The 18,170-nt window shown below is 43.6% G+C and overlaps 1 protein-coding gene across 4 annotated transcripts in view; it reads left to right on the top strand.

Moving 5' to 3' along the window:
• C2cd2 (C2 calcium dependent domain containing 2) overlaps positions 1-18,170 on the top strand; it is a 69,426-nt gene that overhangs the window by 21,961 nt on the left and 29,295 nt on the right. For 3 of the 4 annotated variants that reach the window (XM_040750384.1, XM_005073778.4, XM_013116177.3), the window contains exons 3-6: positions 9,622-9,741; positions 12,663-12,767; positions 15,087-15,209; positions 17,979-18,102. In XM_040750384.1, the coding sequence (XP_040606318.1) occupies positions 9,622-9,741; positions 12,663-12,767; positions 15,087-15,209; positions 17,979-18,102 (472 nt within the window). The remainder of the gene's footprint in view (positions 1-9,621; positions 9,742-12,662; positions 12,768-15,086; positions 15,210-17,978; positions 18,103-18,170) is intronic. The other variant, XM_021229409.2, reaches the window with a different exon arrangement.

Raw genomic sequence — 18,170 nt, forward strand, 5'->3', positions numbered from 1 at the left:
CCGTTATCCCCTCATTTCTCCAGGGAGGGTGAGGCCCTCCATGGGGGTGTGCATAGTGTGTCATTTCATATAGGGCAGGGCCTAGACCCTTCCCCAAGAGTTCAGGGTGAGAGTGCACCTCACATTGTTCTATGGGAGTCCAAAGTCCGTGTGTATACTTGGGATGGGTACTGATCTGCTGCCCAAGGCTCAGTAGATTCCCTAGGCCTCTTCACTGACACCCAGATTCAGGGGGTCTTGATCAGTCCCATGCTGGCTTCCCAGGCTAATGCCTGGGATTCAAGAGTTAACCTTTGTCTGGTCAGCTGTTTCTGGGGGTTAAACCAGCCCAGTCTTAATCCCTTTGATCATCAGTCCTCCCTCTCTGTTACTGGCTTTCTTGAGTTCAGCTCAGTACTTAACCAAGGGAGTCTGCCTCTTCTTCGATCAGCCACTAAATAAAGTTTCTGTTTCCCAGACTCTCTGGCCATAGGATTGTAGGCTGGCACTCCCCAGATCTATGTCTAAAATCCATATATGAGAGAGTACATGCCATGTTTCTCTTTTTGTGACTGGGTTACCTCACTCAGGATGGTTTCTTCTAGTGTCATCCATTTGCCTGCGAATCTCATGATTCCATTATTTTTTTCTGCTGAATAGTACTCCATTGTGTAGATGTACCACATTTTCTCTATCCACTCTTCAGGTGAGGGACATCTAGGTTGCTTCCAAGTTCTGGCAATTACAAATAAAGCTGCTATGAACATAGTGGAACAGACATCTTTGTTGTATGAATGGGCATCTTTTGGATATATGCCTAAGAGTGGAGTTGCTGGGTCTTGTGGTAGGTTTATTCCCATTTTTCTGAGGAATCTCCACACTGATTTCCAAAGTGGCTGAACCAGTTGGCACTCCCACCAGCAATGGAGGAGTGTCCCCCTTTCACCACATCCTCTCCAGCATAAATTGTCATTGGTGTTTTTGATTTTAGCCATTCTGACAGGGGTGAGATGGTATCTGAGAGTTGTTTTGATTTGCATTTCCCGGATGGCTAAGGATGTTGAGCACTTTCTCAAGTGCCTCTCAGCCATTTTAGACTCCTCTATTGAAAACTCTCTATTTAGTTCTGCAGCCCACTTTTTAATAGGGTCCTTTGGTGTTTTGGAGACTTGCTTCTTGAGTTCTTTGTAAATTTTGGAGATCAACCCTCTGTCAGATGTGGGATTAGTGAATATTTTTTCCCATTCTGTGGGCTGCCTTTTTGTCTTGCTGACTGTGTCCTTTGCCTTACAGAAGCTTCTCAGTTTCAGTAGGTCCCATTTATTAATTGTTGATCTTACTGCCTGTGCTACTGGTGTTATGTTCAGGAAGCTGTCTCCTGTACCAATTCGTTCAAGGGTACCACCCACTTTCTCTTCTAAGAGGTTCAGTGTGGCTGGATTTATGTTGAGGTCTTTGATCCATTTGGACTTAAGTTTTGTGCATGGCGATAGACATGGATCGATCTGCATTCTTCTACATGCCAGTCTCCAATTATGCCAGCACCATTTGTTGAAGATGCTTTCTTTATTCCATTGTATATTTTTAGCTTCTTTGTCAAAGATCAGATGTTCGTACGTGTGTGGGTTAATACCCGGATTTTCAATTCGATTCCATTGGTCTACCTGTCTATTTTTGTGCCAATACCAAGCTGTTTTCAGGACTATAGCTCTATAATAGAGCTTGAGGTCAGGGATGGTGATGCCTCCGGACGTTGCCTTGTTGAACAGGGTTGTTTTGGCTATCCTGGGTCTTTTGTTTTTCCATACAAAATTGATTATTGTTCTTTCAAGGTCTGTGAAGAACTGTGCTGGGATTTTAATGGGGATTGCATTGAATCTGTAGATTGCTTTTGGCAGGATTGCCATTTTTACTACATTGATCCTACCTATCCAAGAGCATGGGAGATCTTTCCATTTTCTGAGGGCTTCTTTAATTTCTTTCTTTAAAGATTCAAAGTTCTTACGATACAGGTCTTTCACTTGTTTGGTTAGCGTTACCCCAAGGTATTTTATGTTGTTTGTGGCAATTGTAAAGGGTGATGTTTCTCTGATTTCTCTTTCAGCCCTTTTATCATCTGTATATAGTAGGGCTACTGATTTTCTTGAGTTGATCTTGTAGCCTGCCACTTTGCTGAAGGTGTTAATCAGCTGTAAGAGTTCCCTGGTAGAGTTCTTTGGGTCATTGATGTAAACTATCATATCGTCTGCAAACAGTGAAAGTTTGACCTCTTCCTTCCCAATTTGTATCCCCTTGATCCCCCTTTGTTGTCGTATGGCAATAGCTAGAACTTCAAGTACCATGTTGAAAAGGTATGGAGAGAGTGGACAGCCTTGTTTTGTTCCTGATTTTAGAGGAATTGCGTTGAGTTTCTGTCCATTTAGTTTGATGTTGGCTGTTGGTTTACTGTATATAGCTTTTATTATGTTTAAGTATGTCCCTGTTATCCCAGATCTCTCCAAGACCTTTATCATGAAGGGGTGTTGGATTTTGTCAAAGGCTTTTTCAGCATCTAGTGAGATGATCATGTGATTTTTGTTTTTCAGCTTGTTTATATGGTGGATTACGTTGATGGATTTTCGTATGTTGAACCATCCCTGCATTCCTGGGATGAAACCTACTTGATCGTGGTGAATGATTGTTTTGATGTGTTCTTGGATCCGATTTGCCAGTATTTTATTGAGTATTTTTGCATCAATGTTCATGAGGGATATTGGTCTGAAGTTCTCTTTCTTAGTTGTGTCTTTGTGTGGCTTGGGGATCAAGGTTATTGAAGCCTCATAGAAAGAGTTTGGCAAAGACCCTTCTGCTTCTATTGTGTGGAACACTTTGAGAAGAATTGGTATAAGCTGTTCTTTGAATTTCTGGTAGAATTCTGCACTGAGGCCATCTGGACCTGGGCTTTTTTTGGTTGGGAGACTTTTGATGACAGCTTCTATTTCCATAGGGGTTATAGGTCTATTTAAATTGCTTATCTGTTCTTGATTTAGTTTTGGCAATTGATAGCTGTCCAGGAAGTCATCCATTTCCTTTAAATTTTCGAATTTTGTGGAGTACAGGTTTTCAAAGTATGACCTAATGATTCTCTGGATTTCCTCAGAGTCTGTTGTTATGTCCCCCTTTTCATTTCTAATTTTGTTAATTTGCATGTTCACTCTCTGCTGTTTGGTAAGTTTGGACAAAGGTTTGTCTATCTTGTTGATTTTCTCAAAGAACCAACTCTTCGTTGCATTGATTCTTTGTATTGTTTTCCTGGTTTCTACTTTATTGATTTCAGCCCTCAATTTGATTATTTCCTGGCGTCTACTCCTCCTGGGGAGTGTGCTTCTTTGTGTTCTAGAGCTTTCAGCTGTGATGTTAATTCTCTGGTATAACTGTTCTCCTGTTTCTTCATGTGAGCATTTAGCGCTATGAACTTCCCCCGTAGCACTGCTTTCAAAGTGTCCCATAGGTTTGGGTATGTTGTGTCTTCATTCTCATTGAATTCGAGGAAGTCTTTAATTTCTTTTTTTATTTCCTCTTTGACCCAGGGATGGTGCAGTTGAGCATTATTCAATTTCCATGAGTTTGTAGGTTTTCTGCAATTTGTGTTGTTGTTGAATTCTAATTTTAAAGCATGGTGGTCTGATAAGATGCATGGAGTTATTCCAATTTTTTTGTAGCTGCTGAGGTTTGATATGTTGCCAAGTATGTGGTCGATTTTTGAGAAGGTTCCATGTGGTGGTGAGAAGAAGGTATATTCTTTTTTATGTGGATGAAATGTTCTATAGATATCTGTTAATCCCAGTTGGGTCATTACTTCTATTAGCCCTTTTGCTTCTTTGTTGAGTTTCTGTTTGGTATTCCTGTCTAGTGGTGAGAGTGGTGTGTTGAAATCTCCCACTATAACTGTGTGGGGCTTTAGATGAGATTTAAGTTCTAATAATGTTTCTTTAACGAATGTGGATGCCTTTGTATTTGGGGCATAGATGTTCAGGATAGACACTTCATCTTGGTGGGTTTCACCTGTGATGAGTATGTAATGACCTCCTTCATCTCTTTTGATTGATTTTATTTTAAAGTCTAGTTTGTTAGATATTAGGATTGCTACCCCGGCTTGTTTCTTGGGTCCATTCGATTGAAAAATTTTTTCCCAACCTTTAATTCTCAGGTAATGTCTGTCTTTAAGGGTGAGGTGTGTTTCCTGTATGCAGCAGAAAGAAGGGTTCTGTCTTCGAATCCAATCTGCTAGTCTGTGTCTTTTTATGGGTGAGTTAAGGCCATTAATATTGAGGGATATTAATGACCAATGATTGCTCATCCTTCTTCGATTTGCGATGGTTGTTGTTGGTGGAATTATGTGTGGAGTTTCACCCCTTTGTTCTTTTGGCTGTTGGTAGAGAGAGATTCTCTAATGCTTATGTGTTTCTGGTTGTAGTTAGCTTCCTTGGGTTGGAGTTTTCCTTCCAAAATTTTCTGTAGGGCTGGGTTAGTGGACACATATTGCTTGAATCTAGTTTTGTCATGGAATATCTTGTTTTCTCCGTCTATAGTGATTGAGAGCTTTGCCGGGTATAGTAGTCTGGGCTGGCATCCGTGGTCTCTTAGTGTAGGTAGAATATCTATCCAGGACCTTCTGGCTTTCAGCGTTTCCATGGAGAAATCAGGTGTAATTCTGATAGGTCTGCCTTTATATGTTACTTGACCTTTTTCCTTAGCTGCTCTTAATATTCTTTCTTTATTCTGTATGTTTGGGGTCTTGATTATTATGTGGCGAGGGGATTTTTTTTGTGGTCCACTCTATTTGGTGTTCTGTAGGCTTCTTGTACCTTCATTGGCATGTCTTTCTTAAGGTTGGGAAAGTTTTCTTCTATGATTTTGTTGAATATGCCTTCTGCCCCTTTGAGCTGGATTTCTTCTCCTTCTTCTATACCTATTATTCTTAGGTTTGGTCTTTTCATGGTGTCCCATATTTCCTGGATGTTTTGTGTTAAGGATTTGTTGGATTTAAGGTTTTCTTTGGTTGATAAATCCATTTCTCCTAGCGTATCTTCAACACTTGAGATTCTCTCTTCCATCTCTTCTATTCTGTTGGTAATGCTTGTATTGGTAGTGCCTGTCTGTTTGTCCAGCTTTTCTATTTTCTGCCTTTCTTCAGATTGTGTGTTTTTTAATGACTCTATTTCAGTTTTCAACCCTTGCAGTGTTTGCATTGCTTCTTGCAATTTTCTGTTTATCTGTTCGTCCGTTTGTTGCCTTTTATGAATTTTTTGGTTTGTTCTTTCTTCCATTTCTTGCATTTTTTGGTTTGTTTTTTGTTCCATTTCTCGCATTTTGTGCTTTGTTTCTTCTTCCATTTCCTGCCTTTTTTGGTTTGTTTCTTCTTCCATTTTTTTCATTTTTTGCTTTGTTTTTTCTACCATTTCTTGCATTTTTTGCTTTGTTTCTTCTTCCATTTCCTGCCTTTTTTGGTATGATTCTTCTTCTAATTCTTGCATTTTTTGCTTTGTTTTTTCTTCCATTTCTTGCATTTTTTGCTTCATCTCTTCTTCCATTTTCTGCCTTTTTTGGTTTGTTTTTTCTTCCAATTCTTGCATTTTTTGGTTTGTTTTTTCTTCCATTTCTTTGAGGGATTTTCCAATATCCTCTTTTAGGGCCTCTATCATTTTCATGAAAGTGCTTTTAAGGTCGTTCTCTTCTGCTTCGTCTGCATTGGAATGTTGGGGTCTTGCTGGTGTGGAGTCTTTAGAATCTGGCAGTGTCATATTTGCTTTTCTGTTGCTGACTGTGTTTTTGTATTGTCTCTTTCCCATCTCTTCTTCTAGTGGGTGCAGAAAGAGCCCCTTACTGGTCTGGGGACCAGAGTTCCCTTTTGGTGGGTGCTAGCAAGTCCAATAATCTGGTGGTTCTTCTATTCCTTATCCGAATGCTGGTCCCGTGGGTGGAGAAGAAGAACAGGAATCTGGGGCGCTTATCCTCTTACCTGGTCCCCTGGACCCTCTGCTGGGTCCTGTTGTACTTGATCCAGAAAAGCTGCTCCCCTGGTCTCCTTGGGTCCTCTGGTTTCCTGGTCTTGTTGGTGGGAGAGAAGACCTGGGGTCTGGGTGCTTGGCTCCCGCCGGGATTGGGAGCTCTGTGCAGGTCCCAGGCGATCTGCAGGCACTGGAGCACAGGCAGGGAAGTCTGCTTGTTTACCTGATGCTGCTGGAAGAACCGCCGCTTCCCTGGACTCCCAGCCTCCTCTCCTTTCCTGGTCTCGTTGGTGGGAGCGAAGATCCGGAGTCTGGGGTGCTTGGCTCCCGCCGGGATTGGGAGCTCTGTGCAGGTCCCAGGCGATCTGCAGGCACTGGAGCACAGGCAGGGAAGCCGGCCTGTTTACCTGATGCTGCTGGAAGAACCGCCGCTTCCCTGGACTCCCCGGTTTGTTTTATTGTTGATGTAATTACTTGTCTTTGTCTTCTAGAACTTTGTTCTAAAATACAAGTTCATTTTATATTTGAGCTCATGTTGTATTTCTATTTTTGTTAGACTTTTTTAATTTTACAGTTACTTAATATGTATGTTTTAAAAATATTCTAACATTAGAAAATAATAATATGCTAAAATTATTTGTATAGAAATAAGTTTTATGTGCTGGATAAACCTGTAATATTTTTTCTTCATCAATGCATGTTAAATTTTTTGTTTTGTTTTGATGTTTTGTTTTTTGAGACTGGGTTTGAGATTGGCCAGCCCTGTCCTGGTACTCACTCTATAGACCAGACTGACCTCAAACTCAAGATCCACTTACCTCTGCCCCCTGGGTGCTGGTTTTAAAGGTGTGCGCTATCAATCCAGCTAAATTTTAATTTTTTACTTTTAATACCTATAACTTATTTTATTTTTAACTCTATTCTTCTTTGTGTCTTTTCTCATCATGCATCTTGATCCCATTGATTTCCCCTTCTTATCCCTCCCCTGCCCATGCAACCACCCTAAAATAAAATAAATAAAATTTAAAAGAAAAAAAAAGGAAATCAATCACATCATGGAAACTATAGTGTGACACAGTAAGTCACACAATAAACCCTGTTATCACTCGCAAAGAGTCATTGGTCTTGTTCAAGGCTTCTGGTTTCTACTACACTATTGATGCTGGGTCCTCACTAGGACTCTTCTTGGCTATCCTGTTGTTGCCCTGTGTTGTGGAGATCCTGCAGCTTTGGGTCTGTGGATTAAGTCCCTTTATGTGCTCCAGCAGATCATAGATGGGGTGGATGTTGGGGTGGGCCCTGGGCCTGGGTAGCTGCAGGGTTGGTCTGCCTGCCAGCTCTTCCCTGTCCTCACCACTAAGGTGCACTCTCTATCATTGCCCTGGCCAGTTCACCCCTTGCTGCAGTGAGCAAGGGGAGGAGCCAATTCTCCTCTTTCACTCACTCAGGGTCGGCTCTCCCACATCTACATCATCAGGGCTAGCTCTACTGTGTTTCCCAGGTGAGGTGCAGGGACCACTCTCCCGAGTGCTGCTGCTGGTGAGGAGCACAGTCAGCTCTCTGCTCTTATGACCCCAGGGCCAGCTCTTAACATCTGACACAGGTGGTGAAGGGTGAAGGGGGGCATCTCTCCTGAGTTCTGTAGCTGGTAAGGAGGAGGGTCAGCTTCCTCATCTGCCACAGGTGACAAGGGGCAAAGGGAGCATCTCTCCCCCACGCTCACCTCCTCAGGACACATGAGTAGTGGGGATGTTCAGACTGGCTCACCCATGTCTCCACCAACAGGGTAGGCTCTACTATGCTGCCCTGACAATGTGCAATGCTGTAGCTGGTGAGAGGCAGAAGCAGCTCTCTTGCTTTTATGACCTCAAGGCAGCTTTCATATCCACCCCAGGCATAGAGCAGCAGAGGGAAGACATCTCTCCCCCACCCATCCCACCCATGCCTGCAATATGGCAGATGAGGGATGGGGCCAGATCTCTCATGAGCTCATGTTCCCAGATGACTCCTCTCTCTCTCTCTGTTTCTGTCTCTCTCTCTCTCTCACACACACACACACACACACACACACACACACACACACACACACACACACACACACACACACACACACACACACACACCATCAACAGGGTAAACTTTGCTATACTTCCCAGACCAGGTGCAGGGACCACTTGTTGTAATGTTGCAGTTCATAAAGGGGAGGGTCAGCTCCCTCGCCTGCTGGAGACAGTAGGGGTGAGGGAGGAGGGGGTGAGCATCTTTCCCTCACCCCCACCACTGCACCAGTACACACAGAAGGAGGCATACCAGCTCTGCCCCTGTCATGCCCTCAGGGCTGACTCATCCATGCCCCTCGTCTACAGGATCAACTCTACTGTGGTGTCCAGGTGAGGTGCAGAGCCTGTTCTCCCAAGTGCTGCAGCTGGTGAGGGGGTTGGGTCAGGTCTCCCTCATCAGCCCACTCCTCATTGCTTTCACCTCTTCAGATATGCCCCCGTCCACAGGACATGAACCATTCTGCCTCTCTTTCTCCCTTACCACACCATGCATTTGCTCACCATAATAGTGCTAGTCTGCTCAGCACCACAAGGTGCCAGATGGGCCCGTATTTTCTCCTCTGAGCCCAGGGCAGTTTCCTTGTCCCACTCAGTCTGTGGTGCTGGGCAGGACCATGTTTCCTTCTCAGAGCCAGGGCAGTCTGCCAGGGGCCTGCTTGTGGGTTTAGTTTCACTCAGTCCATCATCAACTTATTTTTCTTTTAAAGGCTTGCGTTTAGCAAAAGATGGCAAGTAGCTTTTTTCTATGTGAGAGTAGAAATGCTAGGTTTAAAAAAATTCATTGTTTTTGTGTGGTGGTGGTGGTGGTGGTGCAGGGGTGTGTGTGTGTGTGTGTGTGTGGTCAGAGGCAACTTGATGTGTTTATGTAAGTCGTTCTATTACCAATAAAGACTCAGGAGTCAAATACTGGGGTGAAAACCTGATAGATAAAGAAGTAGCAGAGGAATGACCAACCGACCTCTCCGTATTTCCCAGATCTGTGAAATCTCCAAGTTCCTCCCTGTTCCTTGCTATGCATCTTCTCTATCCATATTCCTGGCTTATCTACGGCTAATTCTGGTCAGCTAGTCTCTGGTTCCACCCCCCGACTCAAGGTTAATTTTATTAGCACAGTCTCTGGGTGTCACAGTGTGATCAAATGTCGTGCAACATCAACGGGTAGATGTTGGTTCTTTGCCTACACCATGTCAATCCTGGGTATGGAACTAATATTGTTAAGACCTGGTAGTAAGCGCCTATACATGGTGACCTGTCTCTTTGGCCCTTGTGAAAAAAATACATAACAGTGAGATTTTTAAAGGAAAAAAAACCCCTCTTCATTATGTATGGAAAAAGCATGACAACTAGGTTTAAGCAGGACAGAATTTGACTCTTGAGGATCTATCAGAAATCGAGCATCTGAAGCAGTGTCTAGTTTTTAAAAACTATTTCATGGTAGAAAAGATGTACATCTCAGTATTTATTCAAGGTTGAGACTCAGAATTCTTTCCTTGATAACATAGAAAGTCTAGGTTATTCGGTGAAACGAAGGTGTCTGTGGTAAGCACTGTCCTTGCTGTCTTCTGAAGACTCCCTGTCCCCTGTCTCTCCAGATGGTGATCTGTCATGTGGTGGGCGAGACCCTTCAGTTCTTGGTCAGTGCAAGGCCTGCCTCCACTACCAGTTCAGAATGCCAGCTTTATGATGTCCGGCTTTCCCCATTTCATTTAAAGGTAAGGCTGTGTAAATGCCATCAGTTACAGGAAATCCATAGTAGATAGAACCTTGTGTTCCCCACCATAGGAGGGATACAGAGAGGACTCATTCATGCTGAGTTATAGAGTTCTTGGTCTCATGTTCTTATTAATTATGAATCAAGTCATCCATCAGCTTTAAACCGTAAGCCACCATCAGCATGACTCAGGACAGCACAGCACACTGTAAGGTCTTTACCCAGAATGGATGATGACACCCCACAGCTATGTAGATGGAGAGCCCCATTCTCTGGTTCCTCTCAGCCTATACTCTCTGAGGCCATGTGGAATTGGGACAGAATTGTGTATGACTGGTTTAGAGAAGTAACTGGATACTGGGTGAGGGTCCTGTGACCTACCCTGCCTCTTCTGTGAGGAAATGTCGGCATTTGACAAACCCAGCTTTGATGATCTGGTGCAAGCACATACAGATGAACTGATGAAAATGATTGCAGTTTGACTCTGAAGATAGCCTCATTCAATAGGGTCCGTGAGGGTTACAGGACTGTGGGCTCATGTTCCTGTTGGCTGTACATTAGCTGTAAAGAGCTCATATACCACCTCACTCTTTGCATGGCCACTGTGCCTTCTATGCTTTCAGCTCAGTCACCATGGATGTAGTCCTCAAACCATACCTATTAGCCCGTTCTCCTGCCAACCTCTCTTAGTGTTAGGGATGCTTATGATTCCTTTTGGTTACCTGGAGATATAAGACGTTCTCACCACCTAAAGGTCCAGACTCTGATCACACCTACCAAGCCCCTTTTACTATGCCTGGCCCTATATAGGGCTCCACAATGAAGGCCTGGCCATCTTTCCCTGATTTTGTACCCTCTGCATGAGTAAGGACTATTCGGTATAGGAGACCAGTTGAGGCTGCTGAGAGGGTACCATTATATGTGGCACTCCATATGTAACCCAGGGACATGTGAAGACAGGGTGCCCTGGGTACCTTTGCTCTCTCCCCTCACCTATGCCTTGATGACGGAAAGAGAAGCACAGAGCACAGTGAGTTCCTTATTTAAATAAGACGCAGAGTGCCAGTGACACTTGGCATGAGGGGCAGAGAAGAGGCAGGAAAGGAGTTTGGCGGGCGGGTCTTCATATCCATTCTGAAAGAATATTGTAGACCAGGGCAGAAACTAAGCTATTGTCTGTAAGAACAGGTGACAAAAGGAACACACATAAGGAACTGGAAGGGGGGCTTGGTAGTTAGAAGCACATGCTGTTCTGTAAATGACCTGGGTTTGGTTTCCAACATCCTCATGGTAGCTTACAATCTTTTATAACTCTAGTTCCAGGGGCATCTCATCTCTTCTAGCCTCCAGGGGTTACAGGCATGCACACTGTACACTTACATACACATATGGAACTCATACACATTATCTTAATTACTTTTCTATTGCTGTAATAAAACACTATGACTAAAAGCAACTTGGGGAGGAGAGGACTCATTATAGCTTATAATTCTCAGGTCCAAAAAAAAAAAAAAAAGCTTTTTGTATCACTTGGCAACAAGCCAAGGAAATTAGAAGGAAATGTCCTGTTTATTCTTCATATACTCAAAGAAATGAAATTTGACAAATGAATGTGTTTCATTTTGTAGAATTAGGAAAATTAAAATATGTACACTATACCATAGATACATATTCAGGATTTCAATGGGCAACTGCCTTGAGTTTTGAAAAGGCTGATTTTGTAATTACACATTTATTAGAAGTTATGACCATCATGGGAATACCTATACAAATTAAGACTGAATACTCCAGCATATGTCTCATGTAAAATGAAACAATTTCTTGCATGTTACAATGTAAAGTATATTACAAATATACCACATAATCCTACAGGGCGAGCAGTTGTAGAAAGATCTAATCGCACTGTAAAAGATATGCTTATTAAACAGAAAGGGGTAATGAAGACTCCCAGAGATAGATTACATAATGCTTTATTAACTTAAACATTTTTAATACTAATAAGAAAGGAACGACAACTGTGGAAAGACATTGAATAATAGAAAAAAAGCTCCTGAATTAAATCAGCCTGTATACTTTAAAGATATGTTGACCTCAGAATGGAAACTAGGATATGTGTTATATTGGGGGAGGGGTTTTGCTTTTGTTTCCACAGGAGAAGAAAAGCTATGGATACCATCAAGATTGATAAAGATTAGATTTGAATAGGAGAGACCGCTTGATTAAAAGAGGTGATAGTTTATCCAACAGCATGGCCATTCAATCTAAACTAGTGTATAAGACTAACAAATGCCTTTCATTTGACCAATATAACCTGCCAAAAAGTAAACTCCCTAAAGTCAGGGTTGGAGCAGGGTTTTGTTTTTGTCTTTCTAGGAAAATAAAGGCATCCAAAAAGGAATCACACTCCATCACTGAAGGAAGTCAGGGTAGAAGAAGTTCAAGGCAGGAGCCTGGAGGCAGGTGCTGATACAGAGCCGTGGAGGGGAGCTGCTGACTGGCTTGTTCCCCATGGCTGTCTTAGCCTGCTTTCTCATACAACCCAGCACCACCAACGAGGGGTAGCACCTGCCCATAATGAACTTTGTTTTCCCATATCAGTCATTAATTAAAATCCCCACAGACATGACTAATCTGATGGAGGCATTTCAAAGTATGGCTAGGATTGAGTCAAGCTGACAAAAATCAACCAGCACACACATAAAATAAAAATAAATCTTAAAAAAAATGAACACGCAGAGAACATCAGTACACATGTACACAGCATATACACATAATATGTACGCACACCTTGTACAGACACAGCACATAGTACATACATGTAACACATATGCATGTGCATGGCACATATGCATGCACACATGAGATAGGTAAGGCTCAGGCGAGGAACTCAGCTACCCAGTAACTGGTGGTTTGTTCTCCTAGATCGAATTCCACATGGAAGAGAAGAGAGAGGACATTCAAGTCAGGTGGTCGTTCACCCATGCACCAGAAACAGCCATCAAGATCCAGCCCCAGACCCCAGGGGAGGTCAGTCCGTAAGTTTTTTGTCATTTTTTCACTAGCTTACAGATGCATGGCTAGGGCATGTCTCAAACTGGGCATCTCTAAGGTGGGCAGCCCCTGCTGGCCATCTCCCCATACTGACCACAAGAGACAGGGCACTGTGGGGGTCAGTGTTGATGGAGAGGACACTTTTCCTTTCCACGTTTTGGGGCCTTAGCGTATGAGGACAGAAACTGGGCTGTAGTGAGTGTGTGCAAAAAAATGCCCTGGTGTCATTTTTCTTTACTGGACAGGAAGTCCTTCCTGTGACTTTCACAAAATTCCCTTGTAGTTCTGCTCTATTTCAACTAAGTCAGCCACTGAGGCTTCATCACAGTAGAGATGTGTGGGCTTTGTAGTGTGTTTGCCAATAACAGACTTTCCTTTTCCTCTTTTCATCTCTCTTTTGTCTTTTCCTCTCCATTTTTTTCCTCTGGGGCTGGGAATGGAACCCAGGGTCTGGAACATGCTAAGCAAGTGTTTCACCCCCAGTCCTGTCAATATTTTATCCTTTATGATTGGATGTAGATGTGTGCGGGGTGAGGGTTAGGGTTTGGTCGGTTTGGCTTTGGTTTGTTTTGAACTGGTAAGTTTAACACACACACACACACACACACACACTCTGACTGAAGCATATTAACTAATATCAGGTTGGTAACACAGCTACAGGGGAGGGGGGGTGACTCAAGGAATCTTGAACACCTAATGGTCCACTTCTCGGTAAAAGAGATTGAGCATGTCAGGGCTTGTCTGTGTGGACAGCAGGTCTGGACAAACGATGTCATTGTCTGAGAGAAGCAAATAGCAGAAGGAAGGAGGGGGAAGAGAGGATGAGTTGGGGTGGGGCAACCCTTCCCTCTCTTCCCTTCTGCTGCCTGCTTCTCTCTGGCGATGGCATCATTTGTCCAGGCCTGCAGTCCACACAGGCAAGCTTAGCCATGATGAATTTCTTAATGTGATGAGAGCACCATTCTGTGTGGTTCCTTGAGTCATTTTCCCCATTGATAGCTGTGTTAACAATCTGATGTTGATTTATTTGCCTTAGTCAATGTTTAGGTGTAGGATTTTCCCATCTTTATTGATTAATATATTTATTTAATTTATTTTTATTTAATTTATTTTTATGTGTGTGGGGGTTTTGCCTGTGTGTGCTTGCAGAGGCCAGAAGAGGGCATTGAATCTCTAGGAACTGTAGTTAGAAAAGGTTTTGAGTTATCTTGTGGGTGCTGGCAATCAAACTCAGGTCCTCTGGAAGAACAGCCAGTGCTCTTAACTACTGAGCCTTTTCTTCAACCCCTTGTAAATATTTTTGACTATTGAAAATTTGATGGTTCAGCAGTTAAGAACACTGGCTGCTCTTCCAGAGGTCCTGAGTTAAGTTCCCAGCAACCACATGGTGGCCCACAACCATCTGTAATAGAATCTGTTGCCCTGTTATGGCATGCGGGTATACATGCAGAGCATTCATACATAAAATATAAACAAATTAAATTTAAAAAGTGAAGAAAATTTGCTCCAAAGTAAGCACCACTGACAGACTGGGGAAAAGCTCTGCTTCCTGCCATTCGACTTTACTGATCTCTGCACAAAAGTGACTTGTGCCATTGTCTTTTACAAAGATGACCTCATTTGCTGGTCAGTGGTGGTGCATGCCTTTAATCCCGGCACTCAGGAGGCAGAGGCAGGCTGATCTCTGTGAGCTCGAGACCAGCCTGGTCTACCAGAGCTAGTTCCTGGATAGCCTCCAAAGCCACAGAGAAACCCTGTCTTGAAAAAAAAAAAGAGTACTAAGATGATCTCATTTATTCCTCTTCTGTACCCAGCCAGCATCATGCTGTCTACACTGTGTACTTCCTGTTCCTCATCCTCTAGGCACCCCATAGATTTCCCCATGGAAGCATTCTGGGGACTACTTTGTGACTCAGTAGCAGACCCACAGTCTCCTAGTGAGTGAGAATAGCACTGGGGAGTCTTTCTTTGTATAACTTTCTGGTTCTAAGCCCTGACTCTCTCTGCCTACCATCAAGTTCTTGGCTGGGCTGTGCTTCTCTGCAGCTGAGGCGCCTCATATGGTTCTTGGCACAATTGGTTCATTATGGGTGAGGTCCCCAATTTCTCACTGGCTGTGCTCCTGGAGGCTGCTGTTGTTCCTAGCCTGTCATGGGCCAGCAGGAGTTGCAGTCCTAGCAACAAGAGCCAGCATAGCCTTCATACCAGGGTTGCTTAATGTAGTCTGATGTAATATCATGCCTGTCAGGTACCTACGTCTGGCATGCAATGATCTGATGACCTTTCTCTCTTCAGAAACAGGTGCTCGAGGTAAATGTGCTTTCTGAAGCCCTTAAGGATCTTTTCAAGCACCTAGTTGGTGCTGCCTCTCCATCTGTATTTCTGAGCACCAAGCCTATACAAATCAAAGAAGCTCAGGTAAGCCCAGATCACAGGACACAGGTGATTCTGACCTTGCGTTTCCAGTGCCTTCACTTCTCATGGTGGGGCTGATATTTCACGGGTAAATATTGTCCACAGTATTAGAATAGAGCCTCATGATCAAGGCTCCATGGTGAGAGAGGTTCCCAGGCCACTCATTATTGTTCTTCTGGTTAGGCTATGGTCCCCCACTTTGCACCATTCATCAAATACTGTCAGCTGGTGGTGGTGTTTGGTGCTAAATTCTAGGTGACTAGGGTCATAGGTATATGAGAAGTCATCTTTACTCTCCTTTGTTTACAGGGTGGCAGGCACAGCTCAGCTAGCAGATGAGAACATAGTGGGTTTATAGACTTCCCTAAGGGCCTCTCAGAGGCATTAAGTGGGTTGGGGATGCTTAGCCTTCCCAAATACCAGAGTCAGTCATATATCCACTGATGTTGGAACAAGCCCTGGCTACTGCATCTCCCAGGAATCCTGTTAATGGTGGATTCTTGAAAAGCAGAGGGGATTGGTGATCATAAATTTATCAAAATTGGAGACAGTTAACAAATAGTATTTTATTTTCAGGACCTATGCTATCATATCCAATCACTTTCTAAAATGAAATTGTCCAATTTCATTAAGTACTACACCCAAGGACAAGGCTCTCCAGAGAAATTGAGCATTTGGACATGGGCATGAGAAAGATTTATAAGATATATTATGGTGTTGTGGCTGATACATGCATGGTATGATTACAACCCATGTATGAAGCAAAGCTTAGAACAGCAAGAGAGTTAATGGTTTGGCCTCAGTCCATGTTGACCACAGGCTCAGAGCTCAAATCCAGGAGGATCAGTGTTTCTGTTTGATTCTAAAAGTAGAAAAAGATCATGACCTGGCTGAGGTGTCTGGAAGGAAGAATTCCTTCTCAGTTGAGGGTGGCTCATTTTTCTACTCAGGCCTTCAACTGAGTAGATGGGATGAAGTCTACCCCATTAGGGATAGCCATTTACTTTACTTAGTCTGTCCATTTAAATGTTGATCTCTTGGGCTATAACTTAGTTGGAAGAGTACTTGCCTAACATATAGCATACATGAAGTCCTGGATTCAATTTCTAAGATCATATATACCAGGTATAATAGCACATGCATATAATACCAGCACTCAGGAGCTAGAGGCCAGAGGATCAGAAGTTCAAGATTATCCTCCATTACATAATGAAACTGAGGCTAATCTGGGTGACACAATACCCTGTCTCAGAAAAATAAAATTCTGTGTCAAACCACCATCATAGAAACATCCAGAGTAGTGTTTGACTGAGTACTGGGGTATTTATAGCCCAGAAGTGGAACCCTCATAGTGCAGTGGTTAAAGCACTTTTGTGCCAGTATGGAGACTGGAATTTGGATCCCTAGAACCCAAAGTAAATGTCAGGTGGACATGGTGGTCTGCCTCTAATTCTAGCCTCAGAAGGCAGAGACCAGGGGATCCTGGAGCAAGCTAGACTAGCTGTATTTGTGAGCTTTGTGATCAGAGGAGGAACCCTGCTCAATGAATAAGGTGGAGAGTGATTAAGGATTAACACCTACTGACAACCACACGCTCCCATATGCACAGACAAGTCCATGTTCACACACACACACACACACACACACATACACACAAACTCCCAAACATGTAAACACCCATATATACATATACACATATACATGAAGGAAAGAAAAAAAATAGCCACACATATACAACTGACAAAGTATCACATCTCCATCGCATCCCAGTGCTTTAAGGAAGTTTATAATTCTTCCTGGCCTTTGGCATTCTTCACTCACTGCAGGGAAGAACCTGGTCCAGTACAGTGGTGTTTGCCGGGTGTTACTATGAGTGTCTCTGGAGATGTTAGTAAGCATCCCCCTAGAAGTAGCTCAAGTCCAATCAGCACCCAGGATAGCTCCTGAATGACGTTCGCTGTCCGGGAGTACCTTCTGGAGTCTTGAATTCTTGTGCTAAATTTAGGAACCCCTGTGAGCACCATCATGGCAGCCAGTAGCTGGTGTCCTTCTGAGATGCGATAATACTGCACCTACCTCTGTACTCCCACTTGTGTAATGTCAGGGGTCCATAGATGTTCTTCCTGGGATGGTGGGCTCTGCCTGGAGGCAAGAGGTGATCACAGACTGATGGCCATTCATATCTAGATACTGTCCTGTTGAGCACTGCAGCTTGAAGATCAGGTCACTATCTAAAGCACCTCTCCTGGGTCTGAGCATGGAACCAAGTGCTGGCTCGTCTTCACTGTCCTGGGAAGTAGACCACAAGCCGAACTTGGATAGGGTCATCACTATTTGATGGTTTTTTCATTTGGGATAGAAAAGGCACACTATGGGGCTGGAGAGATGACTCAGTAGTTAAGAGTTCTTGACCACTCTTCCAGAGGTTCTGAGTTCAGTTCCCAGCAACATGGTGACTAACAACCATCTGTAATGGGATTTGGTCCTCTCTTCTGATTTGCATGAAAACAGAGCACACATATACATGAATAAATAAATCTGGAAGGGAGGAAGGGAGGGAGAGAGGGAGCTAGGGAGGGAGGGAGGGAGTAAAAGGCTCACCTCAGAGGCAACAGAACCTTCCCATGAGACAGTAGTGTCAATTCTAAGTTTATCCTGGCAGTCAAGTTCCCTTGCAGTATCCCCGAAGACACTGGCGTCAAATATAGAAGCTGGTGCCCCTGGCCATCCCCTCACATCCTCACAGCTGTTACCCTGCTTTTCTTCCCACAGACTCTACAGTGCACTTCCTCCACTGCTCAGGAACCCTGCCCTCCCAAACCTCCAAGGGCTCATGAACTAAAACTGCAGGTGAAGAATATCCGAGTCTCCCTGCTAACCCACCCTGGTGCTTCAGGTGGGTGCTGGTGCCCCCAGGGCCACATAGAGCTTCCCACTGCTGTTGGAGGGACCTTCCTTGGCTTG

This window comes from Mesocricetus auratus, unplaced genomic scaffold (assembly GCF_017639785.1).
Source record: "Mesocricetus auratus isolate SY011 unplaced genomic scaffold, BCM_Maur_2.0 Super-Scaffold_100008, whole genome shotgun sequence".
NCBI classification, from domain to species: domain Eukaryota; kingdom Metazoa; phylum Chordata; class Mammalia; order Rodentia; family Cricetidae; genus Mesocricetus; species Mesocricetus auratus.